Here is a 16,261-nt window from a genome sequence, read left to right as displayed (position 1 = left end):
GAAACATTTGGTTTAGTGCATTAGGAGACGTAATTGATTAAATTATCTCATTTACATGGAGCGCTGTGCAGGGCCCTCTTCCCCAGCTCCAGCAGGGAGAGGACATCCTGGGGTCCGGGCAGGAGATCCCAGCTCCCCTTCCCGAGTTCCGCATCATTCCCAAAGTCCTTCTCCTCGCTCTTGGAATACAAAGATCACAGGTCAGGGACTCGGGTAAGAGATCAAGCAGTGAAACAGGTTGTCCCTCAATTATCTATGCAACTGGCTTTGATTTTGTATCCTTCTCCTCACTCTTGGAGCACAGGGATCACAAGTCAGGGATTCGGGTAAGAGATCAGTCAGTGAAAGAAGGTTGTCCCTCAATTATCTCGGTAACTGGCTTTGATTTTGCATCCCTGATGAGTCAGGAAGTCCTGGAGCAGTTCCTGCTCCGTGAGCAGCAGGAGCTGAGCTCTGTGTCCCTGCCCCGGGGTGGAACCGAGCCCTTTCCATCCCCAGCTCCCAGAGCCCAGATCAATCCCACTGCAGCTGGGCTTTGGGTAAATCAGAAAATCCAGCGATTGATGAGATTCTCTCCGTGTTCTCCTTGGAATGGATCTGCACAGACAGGAGCGAACCCATGGCTGAGCCCCGTCAGGGCGCCTTCTGGGCACACCCAGACAAACCCAGAGCAGAGGGCTTCAAGGCATCTCAGCGCCTTTTGCAGCTCCCTAAACTGATTTTGGGCGTCCTGAGAAAGAGCTAAGAACCAGGAATGTAAAATCACAGGGCCACCAGGGGCGGAAAAGCCCTCGGAGGTCTCCAAGCACCCCGTGGTCAGCACCAGCCACGGCCCCGGTGCCACCTCAGGGGTGGGCGCTCCCCGGACCTCTGGGGCAGCCCCTGCCCGAGCTGCACAGCCCTTCCAGGGGAAATTCCTGCTGGTGCCCAGCCCTGGCACAGCTCCAGGCCGTTCCCTCTGCTCCTGTCCCTGACCTCAGCGCCCTGTCGGCGTTGGCCCAGCTGCAGGTGCAGGACAGAAACCCCAGAGCAGCCCTGGGACGATCCCCAGGCACAGGGACAGGCACAGAGCCGCCCTCCAGCTGCACCAAGAACCCCAAATTCCTGCACTGGTTCCTTTTCTCCTGACTCCAGAGATGGATCCCAGGCCGAATTGCTGAGGATGAGCGCTCCCCTGGCTCCCACCCGCCCTGGGATCTCAGGGCTGTGCCAAAGATGCTTTCAGCAGATGCTAAAGCCTCTCATAAAACCTTGGCTGCTACTTAGCTCCTAAACAAATAACCCAAAAGGCAGAGAAGATGAGGAAAATCATATTTGCAAGAGAAAAAAAAAGAACTTACTTTGGGATTTTATTTCATGAAGAGGTTTTTTATCCGAAAGGGGAAGAGAGAGAGAGAGAAGGAGAGAAAGTTGCACTTAATAAATTTACATGGAGCATATCTATTTCCTATATTGCTTTCGTCTCACTCCATAAATGAAACATTTTCTCCTCGTTTGCTGACAATATGAATATTTTATGTTGTCCATGTTTTTCTCTTCATCTTCTTTTTTTTTTCCTCAGTCCCTTTCAGGAAGTTCCTCCGCAGCAATTTCTCACTTGGTTAATTCAGGTTATTTGTTGGCTCTATTGGACGCTGTTGTTTATTTACACCTCAGCAAGAAGGAAGTTCGATACCTTGCAGTGGATCATTGGCAAAGAGACTCGGGTCAGAATTAATGATTCCTTTGTGTGTTTGATGTGGGGAAGGGCTGGTGATGGGCACTTGAATTAGCTATAAAAAAAGCCCAGTTTATTCAGGTTTTCGTACCTAAATGCCCCCGATAACGGCGCCTCTCTGTGTGTCTATGAGCACACACATCCCCGTGCCCCCACCAGAAGGAAATATGGGATAAAAGGGGTTTTCTATGGGGCTGCAGCTCTCAAAAATGAGCCTGCCCTGCCTCCCTCATGCCCAGCACTTGAGTCACCATTTATCACCCAAAACCTGCCAAAGCAATCCCTAAAATCCAGAGACTCAGGTGGATTGCGAGGCTCCTTCTCTTCATTTCGAGGTTTGTGAGGATGCTCAGTTTAGAAAAACTTCACCCAGAAGATTGTTGGATTTTGGCTTTGCCAAAACCTGCTGGGATGAGTTGGGTTTTTTTCTTCCCTGCCCAAGGCTGGTGTTGGTTTTGCAGGAAAATGAGGCACAAAAACACCCGGAGAAGGGTCTGAGCCGAGTCTACAGCAGAGCAAACCCTTCCCTGCTGCTGGCACCAAAAAAAAAAAGCATTTCCCAAGAAAATGGAGATTCCTGATCCAGGAGCCTCCTGGCATCAGCAGCAAAGCTGCTTGGAAAATGGAAAATGAAATGGTTTGTGATTGTTTTGTGATTATTCGGGGTGCATTAGTAAAAACATGTTTGCAGGTCAGCCCTACTTGTTTGTTTTGGTTTTGGGCACTGGGAGAGGAAATCAATAGGTTTTGAAGTCAGGAAAAATAACTTTAAAGCAAACAGATAAAAGTGGAACAAAATGCTCTCAAAAAAACTCCCTCTCTTTTATTAAGCAAAGAGAAAGCTTTCACCTCTGCAGGGGAGAAAGAGAGAGAGAGAAATCCACCCTGGCAAAGCATCCAGCTGGGAATACTGGGAGGGAATAAACACAGAGAGAACAAAGGTGCAGGGAACCAGCGAGGTTCTGGGACTGGCTGGGGTCAAAGCGACCTTTGCATCCCAGGGAATCGATCCAGCAGCCCTGGGAAGCTTTCATCTCCAGAAAACCCCGCAGGAATCTTCCTCCCACAGCTAAGTGTGGGTCCACACCAGCGTTACAAGTTCCAGGAGGAATTCCCTGTAGGAAAAGCTCTTCCAGTGCTCCTCAGGAAGGACGGGACCATCGGGATCCCCCCAGGGAATCCAAGGCCACAGGGAGCACTGGGATGTTCCCGTGTGGTGTCTTGGGGTTATTCCCAAACTCTCCGGCCAGGGACCGAATGAAGAACCTCAGAGCTGATCCATTTTATCCCCGTTTTGTTCACTGTCCCCAGATCTGAACGTTCATCCCAAGGTTTTATCCAGCCAGGTCCAGGCTGGTTCTTCCCTGGCATCCTCCATTCCCATCCTCCCTCTCAGCTCAGCCCTTATTTGTTAGCCAAAGGAAGGTTTCTATTTTTGCCTCACAGAAGGAGCAAAGTTAATGAGTTGTGCCTGATAAAAAACCTCCAAGAGATTGGTTTGCCGTGGCTCAGGGCTGCATTTCCTCCACAATTCCCCATGGGATGAGAAGCGGAGCAGGAAAGGCTCGTACTGGAAGACGAACAGGGGAGAAGAGATTTTTAAAAAATAGGGTAATTGCACAAACTCCTGCTAGCTGAGAAAGCAATTGCAGCCCTGAAAACAACGTGAAACAAGGACACAGGGACAGCTGGAGCCACGGAGGAGAGACAGGGGGACACCTGGAGCAGGGAGGAGCAGGAGACACGGAACACCCCAGTCCAGCTGAAGCACAGGGAAATGCAGAGCTTGGAGCAGAGCCTGGGGGGGCTGGACGGGGCTTGGAGCCACCTGGGCCAGGGGAAGGTGTCCATGGAAGGTGTCCATGGAAGGTGTCCATGGAAGGTGTCCATGGAGGAGAATGGGAGTGCAGAGCTTTAGGGTCCCTTCCCAGCCAAACCACTCCAGGATTCCATGGCTCCAGAGCCTCCCCAGGAAAAGGATGAATGAGTTTGTGTGACCCTCCAAGGCCTGGCAGGGCAGAGCTGACCCAGCTCCCTCCTGGCACGGTCCTGGCTCTGTCCCTGTGCCCCCCGTCACGGGTGAGGTGTGCAGTGACCCCCGGGCTGCCACAGGACCCCACGGGGGGAAAGGAGGGAATCTGGGGCAGGACAGGAACAATTCCCACTGCTCCTGTAGGGCAGGACAGGAACAATTCCCACTGCTCCTGTAGGGCAGGACAGGAACAATTCCCACTGCTCCTGTAGGGCAGGACAGGAACAATTCCCACTGCTCCTGCGGGCTGTGAGCTGAGTGGGGCCGCCTTGACCTGACCCTGGGGACACCACAGACACCGAGGGGGTGGCAGAGCCCCTCTGGCTGTCACCCCCCACCCTGCAGCCTCAGCTGCTGCTCCTCCTGCTAAAGGGCACAGGGATGGATTTGGGATCAATGCAGGGATGGGCATCCATCAGGCACAGGGAGGAGAGACCCCAGGAAACATCCCAGGATCAGCACAGCCCCCGAGAGCTGAGTGAATGGCTCTGCTCCCAAACCCTCTCTGGCTATTCTTTCTTAAAACACAGGGAAGGAAAAAACCAACGAATTGAATTTCATTTCTGTCCTTGGACACCTTGGAGCTGTTCTGTAGCCCTGGGAATTTTAAGTGTTGGGATCTGCAGGCTGAGTGCTGAGTGTTCCCTCCCACCAAGCCCCAGCAAAATCTGACTGAAGGTCTCAGCTCAGGTATCTCTGAAGCCTGAATAAATAAATACACGGGATGCTCTCTGGGAAAGCATTAAAATCTCAGGGCAAAAAAATAAAGAGAGAGTTCATTTTGCTTGGAAGAGAAAAATGCAGAACCATGGAAACAAGGACAGAGGGCTGGTTAAACACAGCACTACAGAAAGCAGACACATCCTTGTTTACATCTCCCAGCCCCGGCACTCCTGATGGCTCCCAGGGCTGCTGTTCCACCTGACGCGGTGACAGCGGCTCCACAGGGACAGGAGTGAGCTCAGGGCAGGGATGAACTCGTGAATTCCTCCTGCGTGCGGAGCTGCAGCTCCCTGTGCTGGGGACAGCAGCAGCGCCCCAGTGCCAGACGCTTCCCAGACGCTGGCGAAGGGCAAAGCCTTTCCCAGGGAGCTGCAGGTTTGCCTGGGTTTGGCAAACTCCGACCTTGACCAGCTCCCGCAGCCGCAGCTCTCCTGGGGGGCTTGGCCCGTTTGCTTTTGAGGAAAGGCAGAGGCTGAGGAGCACATTCGGTGGTGGAGGTCGGAGTTACACCCTGCAAACCCCCTGGATCTGGGATTTTAGCATCATCTGATTCTCCACAGCCAAAGGACGCGCAACGCAAATCCAGCGACACGGAAAATTCCAAACTCCACGCGGAAAACCGTTTGCGCAGGAATAACTCAGTCACGAGAGTGCCACGCACGCAGGTTCCCCAGCCTCCAGCCCACCTCTCCGGCCAGCCCCGAGGCCCGTGGCGGCTCACCTTGGATGCACAGCCCCTCGGTGCAGTTCTCGGACTCCTGGCTCAGCCCCTCGCAGTGCTTGCCGCCGTTGCGGGGCGCCGGGGCGGCGCATTCGCGCACCCGCAGGTGCTCGCACTCGGGGCTGCACACCGACCACTCGCTCCACGCCTCCCAGCTGCCGTCCACTGCGTGGGCAGGGGGAACACCGTCAGCCGTGCCCCCGAGCCGGGGAGCTCCTGCGGCAGCTCTCACCCCTCTCCTCCCCAGCTCCGCATCTAACGCGCTTCAGAGCAAACTTTGGCAAGATAAATAATGCTTTTAACGGGATAAATAATGCTTTCAATGGGGTAAATAATGCTTTAAATGAAGTTCTCAGCTCAGGTTTCTGTGGCCCTCTTCCTGCTGTTGTTAACGTCAGCTCCCCTCTCTAAGCCAACCCCAGACCCCCACCCAGGTCCCTGCTTTCTCCCCGTGGCTGTCCCGGCAGCGTTTTGGCGGTGCCAGGGTAAGTTCCAGCCTGGCCACGGGTGCCTGGCACCGCACCCACACCCGCACCCGGCTCGGCCTGACCACGGCTGCATTCCCCGTTCCCTCCCCGGCTCCCTGCCCGGCGCTCTCCCCCGGAGCCGTCGCTGGCGCGGGCGCTCACCGGGGCAGAGGGAGGTGCAGGTGATCTTCTGCACGGACATGCCCTCGCAGAACGCTCCCCCGTTGAGCGGCGCCGGGTTGGTGCAGGTGCGCGAGCGTTTCTGCCAGCCCCGGCCGCAGCGCGCGTTGCAGCTGGACCACTCCGTCCACGAGGACCAGCCGCCGTTCACTGCAAAACACCGACACGGGGCGGCTGAGGGGCTGTGCCCTGGCACCACACCAAACCCAAACCCAAACCAAACCCAAACCCAACCCAAACCCAAACCCAACCCAAACCCAAACCAAACCCAAACCCAAACCCAAACCCAAACCCAAACCCAAACCCAAACCCAAACCAAACCCAAACCAAACCCAAACCAAACCCAAACCCCAAACCAAACCCAAACCCAAACCAAACTCAAAACCCAAACCAAACCCAAACCCAAACCCAAACCCAACCCAACCCAAACCCAAACCCAAACCCAAACCCAAACCCAAACCCATGACAGCGGGAAGGGAAGGGAAGGGAAGGGAAGGGAAGGGAAGGGAAGGGAAGGGAAGGGAAGGGAAGGGAAGGGAAGGGAAGGGAAGGGAAGGGAAGGGAAGGGAAGGGAAGGAAGGGAAGGGAAGGGAAGGGAAGGGAAGGGAAGGGAAGGGAAGGGAAGGGAAGGGAAGGGAAGGGAAGGGAAGGGAAGGGAAGGGAAGGGAAGGAAGGAAAGGAAAGGAAAGGAAAGGAAAGGAAAGGAAAGGAAAGGAAAGGAAAGGAAAGGAAAGGAAAGGAAAGGAAAGGAAAGGAAAGGAAAGGAAAGGAAAGGAAAGGAAAGGAAAGGAAAGGAAAGGAAAGGAAAGGAAAGGAAAGGAAAGGAAAGGAAAGGAAAGGAAAGGAAAGGAAAGGAAAGGAAAGGAAAGGAAAGGAAAGGAAAGGAAAGGAAAGGAAAGGAAAGGAAAGGAAAGGAAAGGAAAGGAAAGGACTGGGGCATCCTGGTTGGAGTTGGTGCAGCAGCAGCAGCATGGACCAAAGCAGGGCAACCACCTCTGCCCCCAGCCCTGCCACTGACCGTAGACCACCACGGTGGCGGACAGGCTCCTCCTCTTGGCCACGATGTTGGCAGCCATGCAGGTATAGTTGCCCGAGTCAGACAGGCGCGCCTGGCGGATGATGAGGTTGTGGTCAGCCCTGGTGTCGATGTTCTCATCCAGGTTGGAATCGATGGGCTCCTCGTTCTTCAGCCACTCCACCTGGCGGGGAAGGAGCACAGGAGAACGTGGAGCAGGCCAAAGGCACCTCATCACCTGGTTAATTGGGTGGGGAAGTGCTTCCTTTGGCTGGTAACTTAGAGAAGCTGATTTTTCCTCAAGGAACATGGAATAAAATCTCAGCTGAGAGAGCACAGGAAATATTTTTATGTATTGCTCCTGCACAATGCATTGGACAGTCAAACACGTGGACAGCTACCAGCTCTATAAAACAGATAATAAATGTTATTAAATCCACTTTTTGTGAAGAATCAGGAAGACGAAATTGCCTGACATGGCACACAGAGGAAGAGCCGAGTCATCGTAACAGATTCCCAGCTGACACAAGCACCCTGAGAACAGAGGCCATTAGTGTTTGCTGCCACGGTCCATAAAGCCCCTGAAATGCTGTGTACGAGGTGTTCCAATCCATCTTCCCCAGTTCACCACCCAGCACTCGTCTGCAAGGCGCCGCTCCACTCCAAACATTAACGGAAAACAGTTAAGGCATGGCAAGCTGCTGTCACAGGAGAGCAAAATTAAAAATAGAAATAAAATCAACAGATTCTATTAAAAGACCAAAGAACAGGGGGTTGTTCTAACAGCTTTTCCAGATCTGGAGGAGCTCTGCCTCTGCCCTGCAGTCAAACTCCCTTCTCCACTCCGTTCAGATGAATAACCTTGTTTAGCAACTTGTGGAAGGACTTGGAACTTTGTGGTAATGAGCTTATGGCTGTGGTAGCTGCAGGCATTCATTAGCACTCAGCTCTGCGCAGATGGGCTGCAATTTGTACATTTTCCAGTTCCTAAACAAATCTGCAAACGCTGACCATCAAAGCCAATTACGTTTGGTGCCAGGCAGCAGATTCCCCTCCACAGCAGCGCTGCCGGCTTTGCTGGGACGGATCCAGCCCTGCACATCCCGGCCAAGGGCTGCAAACTCACCTGGAAAAGGCTCCAGGTCTGGGACACCCCATCCTAGGCGGCAGCTACGGAATTAAATCATGATTTGACACATCTGTGTAAGTGTGAGTTACCTGAGGGCGAGGTGCAACGTCACAGGTTTGACACTGAAAATGGGGAAAAGGTTCGAGCTCTGTGATCCCTTGGCCAGGGAACACCTCCCCTGCGCCCGCAGGAGCCTGGGCACAGCTCGGGAGCAGGGACCAGGCAGCTGCGCTAAACCCAGCCATGCCAAACCTTTCACTGGACAATGTCCCTGGGAGTGAGTTCCAGCCGTGCCAAACTTTCCCTGGACAATATCCCTGGGAGTGAATCCCAGCCATGCCAGACCTTTCCCTGGACAATATCCCTGGGAGTGAGTTCCAGCCATGCCAAACTTTCCCTGGACAATATCCCTGGGAGTGAGTTCCAGCCATGCCAAACTTTCCCTGGACAATATCCCTGGGAGTGAGTTCCAGCCATGCCAAACCTTTCCCTGGACAATGTCCCTGGGAGTGAGTTCCAGCCATGCCAAACTTTCCCTGGACAATGTCCCTGGGAGTGAGTTCCAGCCATGCCAAACTTTCCCTGGACAATGTCCCTGGGAGTGAGTTCCAGCCATGCCAAACCTTTCCCTGGACAATATCCCTGGGAGTGAATCCCAGCCATGCCAAACTTTCCCTGGACAATATCCCTGGGAGTGAGTTCCAGCCATGCCAAACCTTTTCCAGCCGTGCCAAAGCCTTCCCCTGGACAATATCCCCTGGACTGTGTTCTCTTTTCCTGTGGTCTGAGACACACACAAAACAACTAATCCACTCACTGTTCAGTTCCCCTTCTGCAGTTAACCTTAACGGTAATTGTTCGAGGGGGTTTCAGCAAAGAAATTAGGAATTCAATTTAAATTATGGAGCAGCCGCTTGGGCATAAATCAAGTGACAGGAGTTCGATGGTGAGCACACTTTATGCGCAGTGAAATGGGCAGAGAAATGACAAACACGGCCAGCATTCCCACAGTTCATTATTTCACAAGTGCGTTTATAAATCTCGACTCTCCTCGGGCCAGGGCATTTTTGGGGTGGTGAGAGGGAAGTTCCTGTCACCCTCACCCTTGGAGGGAGCCCACGCTGCTCCCGTGTTTGCTGAGCCTGGGAATGCGGGGTCTGGCGAGCAGAAAACATTACAACATTTACATTAAAGCGGAGCATTTGAAAGAATGATGATCCCAGCAAAGGGAGAACATTAAACAGACGGAGCATAAACACCAAAGTGTCGGGACGTGAGATCAAACCCTCATTTCTCAGGGAGGATGGCGCTGCCAGAACTCCCCTCGTTCCAGCCCCCCTTCCCTGAAGAAAACCAGGTTTATCCGAGGCCATCCCCTGCTCTGCCTCAGCAGATGGAGGCTCTCAGAGATGGAGAACCAAGGGATGGATTTATGGGATAAAAATACATTTAAAGGAGTCATGATGACAAAAGATGTTTGTCACTGGCAGGGATGTAACCTTTGGGAAACTTCAGCCCCCACACAAACACTCACAAGGCAACCAGGGAAAATAAAAGCAGCCAAGAACCTAAAACATCTCCTCACTGGGCTGAGCTGTGGGGTCTGGGCTGCAGTGCCTGAAGAGCAAACCCAAAACTCCTCAGAGCTTCCTTTCCCTCCTGTGACGGTCACACAACTGCTTGTAACAGAATTAAACCCTTTTCCTTTAAAGAATTAGTCTGATGATCTGGAACCAGACTTCAGACCTGCTATAAAACGCTGTAGGTTTGTAGAAAAGTTCTGGGGGTTTTCCTCTGGAATTCCATCTGCTCAGGACTGACCCCTGGGCACAGTTTCCAAGGAGGGCTGATCACATCAGGGTCTGCAGCTCTGGGCAGGCAGGGGTTAACTCGGCCCCTCCCTGGGGGGGCAGCAGCCCAATTAGCATCGTCATAAACCGTCCCAATTACAGAAAGCAATTAGCACAGAGCAGCTTATGGCATTATCAGAGCAAAATCAGCTCAGCACCCCAGGGCCAGGGCAGATTAGGGGAGCTGGAGAACTCTTCTCCCTGAACAACAAAACTCATCCCCACTCCTGCACTGAGAGCTCCTCACCAGTCCTTCTGCTGGACATTCAAACATCCCGGGGCTTGGGATGGAATCTTTGGCTCTTTTTGGCGGCCTTGTTTGGGATTCCAGCCAGATTTTACACCCGAGGCAGCTCCCAGTCCTGGTGGGCGCGGTGGGAATTCGGGAGGTCGCCAGACAAAGCCTCCTGTCGGTTTGGGATTACCCTCTGGTGCCCCGTGAGCAGCCTGCGCCTTCCCCACGGCCAGTCCCAGACACATCCACAGCAGAGAGCGCAGGGACGGTGCCAGCTCCTCGCAGGGGACACCAGCGGCTTCCTGGCAGCAGATGACATCCCCGGGGTTTGAGATGGGGAAGGTGACCCAGGGCAGCGCTAAGGGTTCGTGTGGCACCGCCCATGGCGATGGTTCTCCCTCCCTCTCTCAGGTGGAAAAGCAGCAAAAACCTCCTCGCCTTCCTCTGACGTGGGACTGTGCTCCTAAAAACTCAGCCTGGAGGGATCTTCCTCCCTGTTCCAGCTGGAATGAGGATGAGGATGGGCAGGGCAGGTTCCTTTCTCGCACTTTTATCTTCCTTTCCACCCTGAGACTCAAAGCAGGAGGGGGAGCCTCCACCAGCACGGGTCTCTGGGTGGTTTACCATGAACCCGAGGGCTGCACACACTCCTCCCTGCCTTTATTATCTTTATTTTATCAACACCATCACAAGCCATTAATCCTGCCGGAGCCCCTCACAACACCCCGAGCAGGTCAGCTGTACCTGCTGCATGTTTTTCAAAATTAATCCACTGAGAGAACTCTGTTCTTGAATCATTTAATCACGGCACTGTCACACCGGGCTGGTAAGCATATTTTCCCTTCATTAGATTGAATATATAATCTCATTACAGGAATCTGACACGCTGACTAACCCATAAATCAGCCCGGGCCGTGCTGGGGAGGCTGGAGGAGGCTGAGCTCGGCTCAGCTCAGCCCAGCTCAGCTCAGCTCTGAGGGGATGCTCTCGGTGGTGGCCAGGGGGGTCAACTGAGACCCCCGGTGCTGCTCACGCCCTTTTCTGCGCTGTTATTTCCCTTGCAGGGCGGGCAGGGAGGGTTTGATGCACAAATCCCCACTGGAGAGGGGAGAATTCCAAGAATTCCTCACTTGTGGCCACCACAGCTCCTCCTCTGAGCTCTGCTCCCTCTGGAAGGCCAAGCAAACCTTCACACCGGTGGAAGAGCCAGAGGAGGGAGTGCAGGCCAGCATGGGAGGGGGTGCGTCAAAACGCAATTGAAGTGTGATTTGGAATCGGTGTAAAGGGAGAGGTGACAGCCTGGACGTGTGCATCAATTTATAGTGGCAGAGGTGGGCAAGGAGCTGACTCAGCCGGGCTATTTCGGATCCCTGCGATGAGGAGCCATTGCTAAAAATGCCACTGCTAATGGTACCTTGTCTGCTTACTAAAGACACCATCAGATCCCCAAGAAGTTTATCTTTATTCCTATTTTTGGAGTGTCTACCATTAACTGGAACACTGTTTTTTTGGGGTTTTTTGTTTGTTTTTTTTTGTCCCCGTGCACAAACGATGAAGAAATCAGCATTAATCACCCCAAAGGTCATTAGGGATGGGAGTGTCCCGGCGGGCCAGGGCACACCCGGAGCAGAGACAAACGCTGCAGCTCGGGTCCCTGTCCCTGCAGAGCTCAGCGGGGCAGGTGAGCAGCCGGGCCCTGCCTTGCGTTTTGCTAAATAGCTCCGAGTGGGAGGATACAGAGAGACCCAGGGATCTCCTCTGAGGCTGGTTCTCGGTGCACAGGCTCTCGGACAGCAATCGGAGCGCTGCTGACACTGAAAACCCCTCTTTAGATAAGGCTCCTGCTGCTGATGCTCGCAGGGTTCTGCTAACGCGGTGTCCTGATAGGCAGGACCGCGTTTATACCGGGAACGCTTGGAGATAAGGGAATCACGGCAGGAAGCTCTCAGTAATCGAAACAGAAGCCTTCCAAGGCTGCAATTTCACCGCTCTCTCGCGTTCTGGGGGGATCATCAGTACCTGATGGTGAAATTCAAGGGTGCAGCTCTGAGATCTTACAGGAGTTACAGGACGAGCTGGGTTGGGAGGCACCCGGGAGGTCACCGAACGCCCTTTAGGTTGGTTAAATAATCATCTTTTAGCGCACGCTGGGAGCAGCATTTAACCCCGACCTCTGCAGAAATCCAGCTGTTGGCTGAGGGATGTGCGACTCTTGTCACTGAGCGCTAAACGCAACAGGCGCCGGACTCGCGGCTTCCCGCTGCCTCCCCTAATGCTGGTTACAATTAACGGAGGAGTTGATCCCTTCGCCCAGGGGCAGAACATCCCCCGAACCATCGAAACACTTCAGTGTCACCGCCGGTGGAACCTCCGGCTGGTCCAGCCCCCACCTCCGTCCCCGCGAACCTCCCCGATCCCTGCAGGACTCGCACGATCATCCCCGTGATTGCGAGCGCGACGATAAAGTCTCGCAACCCCTCCTTTCATGTTCAAGCATTCGAAATTAAAAACGTCTCTGACAACCGGGCCACAGAAAACAGACACGGCCGCAAAGCAGCACATCAAACCCAGCCAGGCCCCAGAGCACATGTCTATATAAAAAGGAATTATCTATTCACGGGAACTACAAAGTTATCTCCCTTCTTTTTTCTTTCCAGTTTAGCAATCTAATTCAGAAGTGCTTTGCTCCAGCGTTTCTATTTCATGACCTCGCTACCTCCTGGCTGTATTGATTTATTCGCAGCGAGTCAAATCTCAGAAGGAAAACAAACTTTTTTTTTTTTTTTTTTTCTTTGCCTGCTGGAAGAAAGCCCCGTGCGCAGCTCCCCTGCCTGCCTGAGAGGCAGCGCAGCCCCCGGTGCAGCGGAGCCTGCTTCGTGGGGCTGTTTTACTGCGGCCCCGTTATCCCTCCCGATTTAGCGAGGTGCCAGCCCCATAAATACGCAAACCCACGGGAAACAGCCCCTCGCCGCTTCCGGAGCCCTCGCAAGCTGCTGGATTTTATGTGGGCTCGCCATGGAATGTGCGCTGCCCAGAAAAGAAATGATTTTACATTTCCATTAAAAGCCCTGGAGGTAAATAAACCCATGGAGCTCAGGCAGATCTTCCTGGGAACGTCTACAGCGCTCCATTAAAATGTCAGGATCTGTGTTAAACGTTTGAAAAAGCAGCGCTGGATGCAACGCGTTTAAATCTTAAATATATGCATATATTATGCGATATTTTGGAGTATTTCACAAACCTCTGCAGAGCGCCCAGCAGTAATAGCTCAGTAACTGTAAACTATCAGTAATCGTTTAGCACAACAGCTGCCCTTTTATTACAGGAGGAACCCAAACCCAAAACAAAAACAAAGCAAACAAAAAGAAACCCGAAACTCGTGAGAACTCCAGCGCAGGCAGAGCAGACAGGAGAGGAGCTGTGGGGAGTTCCTGCTAGTGCTCGGATATCAGGTTCAGTCTGACATTTCACTGGGATTGAAATCCATCCACAAGGAAGGGATTTAGGGTGAATTTTAAGGTGCAGGTTTGCACTCGTGCCTCCCAATGGGCCTGGGTGCTGCTCCCTCTCCAGCCCAAGATTTCCAGGTGGGAATCTGGAAATTCCAGCTCCTCCCTGCAGGTCCAAAGCCCCTCAGCATCCTCCAGATAAGGATAAGCAGAGTCCAGCAAGGTAAAATCTGTGCTTGGGTTCATTGATTTGAAAGCCCGAGGTTTATAAACATTGATCTCTAGTATCAGGGTGATGTGGCACTTTCATACCGGGGCTGGGATGTTTGTGACAGGACAGGACACAGCAGTGGTGACAGAATTCGTGAACCCCCGGGGCAGCTTTCGCCCCATTTCACACACCCTCACCCTCACCCTGCACATTTCAGGTGTCCCAGCTCCACCTCACACCCAGGCCTCGAGGAGGTGACAAAACAGCTCCCGGAGCTCCACCCCAGTGCAGGGACTGGCAGCTCCCTGCCCAGTCCTGGGAATATTGAAAAAAAAACGATTTTGAAGCCCACTGAATGAAACAGGAACAAGCCCTGACAGCTGAGAAATCCGGATCCCATTTGTCCCGGACGGAGGAGGCAGCAGTGACACTGCCCTGGCACACCTGCCCGCAGGATCAGCACCCACCAAAACGCCCTGTGCTGCTGCTGCTGTGCCCGACAGAATTAATACTTTACACTCCGAGGCGCCAACAAGGCCGAGCACACAGCCCAGAGATTATCCCCGACTTCATTAAATGGGTGTTGACCAAGGATTTTCCAGGTTCCAGCTCAGCCCTGCTGTGACAGCAGCCCCAGGGCTGGGGGAAGCAGGCGGTGGGATGGGAGGAATTGCGGAGCAGGGTGGAATTGATCGTGTTTGCTGGCCGCTGCTGGGCTGTCAGTCACCCTGAGCGCCCCTGAGCTGTCCCTGCTCCTCCTGCCGCAGGAAACGCGGCTGTCAGCGCTGCAGCTCGGCCCAGAGGGAGCAAAGCGCCGCCGGCAGAGCCCAGGGGGTGCTGAGGGGTGCTGAGGGGTGACGGGGGAACCTGCCAGCGCTGGGGGTGGGAATCCTCCGGAGCTGCTCTGGACAGCCGGGAAATGGGAACGGGAATGGGAACGGGAACAGGCAGCTCTGCACCAGTGGGGATGGGAAATGCTCCAGAGCTGATCTGGACAGCCGGGAAATGGGAATGGGAACGGGAATGGGAATGGGAACGGGAATGGGAATGGGAATGGGAATGGGAACGGGAATGAGAATGGGAACGGGAATAGGCAGCTCTGCACCACTGGGGATGGGAAATGCTCCAGAGCTGATCTGGACAGCTGGCAAATGGGAACGGGAACGGGAATGGGAATGGGAATGGGAATGGGAATGGGAACGGGAACGGGAACGGGAATGGGAACGGGAACGGGAATGGGAACAGGCAGCTCTGCACCACTGGGGATGGGAAATGCTCCAGAGCTGATCTGGACAGCCGGGAAATGGGAACGGGAATGGGAATGGGAATGGGAACAGGCAGCTCTGCACCACTGGGGATGGAAATCCTCCAGAGCTGATCTGGACAGCTGGGAAATGGGAACGGGAATGGGAACGGGAACAGGAACGGGAACGGGAACAGGCAGCTCTGCACCACTGGGGATGGGAAATGCTTCAGAGCTGATCTGGACAGCCGGGAAATGGGAATGGGAACGGGAATGGGAATGGGAACGGGAATGGGAATGGGAATGGGAACGGGAATGGGAATGGGAACGGGAATGGGAATGGGAATGGGAACGGGAATGGGAATGAGAACGGGAACGGGAACGGGAATGGGAATGGGAATGGGAACGGGAGTGGGAATGGGAACGGGAATGGGAGCAGGCAGCTCTGCACCACCGGGGATGTGAAATCCCCACAGCTGCTCTGAACAGCCTCATGCCAATGCACTCCAAGCGTTTTTTGGCCTGTCAGTTTTGCCGCACAATGCTGCTAATTCTTCTAAGCCAATCATCTAAAATTACCCGTCCTGGGTCCCACTACAAAGCATCTTTCACCCTTCTGTTTCTCCAGAGCACCCGCTCTGTTTGCAGGGCCACCATCTGAAACTTGTTCCCGGTTCCGTTTCTCTCTCAACAGTGTCTGTTCTATTCCATGGCATTTCTCAGTCAGCATTTTTTATCTCAGAGTTTGCACACAGATGCACCAGGCTGTGTGAGCCTTCTGCCAGGCTTTGGGAATCCTCTCCAAACCCACTTCCCACACCTGAGGGTCCGGCCTGGCCCTCAGGAGCACAAAGGACACAATTCCTGCACAAATTTCCGAAATATCTCCCTGGGGCGGGAGCCCAGAGCCGACTCCTGCCCTGCCCAGCTCCCAGAGACTCTCCAGAGTTGAACCAACATTTGCCTCAGCGGGGGATTTTCAGCTGCTCTATTTAAATGCTGAATTTTCTTTTTCATTTCGATGCTTAACTCATAAAAACGGAATTTATTTGGGTTGGGTGCCGATGCCTGCAAGCACAGCTGCTCACCAGCTCTCTCTGCCCGCTATGTAAATGCATGAGAAGAGGATTTAAAAGCCTTTTCCAGCCCGCCCAGCCCTGGGATTTGGGATTTCTTCTTCTCTTGCTGCTGTGCTGGTGCACCCAGGGTGCCCCAAAGCCCAGCGCCCCCCCCCAAAACAGAGCTGTGTAAAAAATAAATATTTCCTGTTTTGTGGAGAACTCTGGAGG

General features: G+C 53.7%; 1 protein-coding gene across 1 annotated transcript in view; it reads right to left on the bottom strand.

Moving 5' to 3' along the window:
* Positions 1–16,261, bottom strand: part of UNC5D (unc-5 netrin receptor D) — an 86,477-nt gene that overhangs the window by 26,343 nt on the left and 43,873 nt on the right. The window contains exons 5-8 of the mRNA XM_040087615.2: positions 6,859–7,039; positions 5,823–5,990; positions 5,196–5,358; positions 1,341–1,375 (exon numbers count right to left, since the gene is read on the bottom strand). Of these exons, the coding sequence (XP_039943549.1) occupies positions 1,341–1,375; positions 5,196–5,358; positions 5,823–5,990; positions 6,859–7,039 (547 nt within the window). The remainder of the gene's footprint in view (positions 1–1,340; positions 1,376–5,195; positions 5,359–5,822; positions 5,991–6,858; positions 7,040–16,261) is intronic.

This window comes from Hirundo rustica, chromosome 28 (genome assembly GCF_015227805.2).
Source record: "Hirundo rustica isolate bHirRus1 chromosome 28, bHirRus1.pri.v3, whole genome shotgun sequence".
In the NCBI taxonomy this organism is placed as follows: domain Eukaryota; kingdom Metazoa; phylum Chordata; class Aves; order Passeriformes; family Hirundinidae; genus Hirundo; species Hirundo rustica.
The sequence above is the reverse complement of the archived record's forward strand: the minus strand, read 5'-3'. Positions and strand labels throughout refer to the sequence as shown.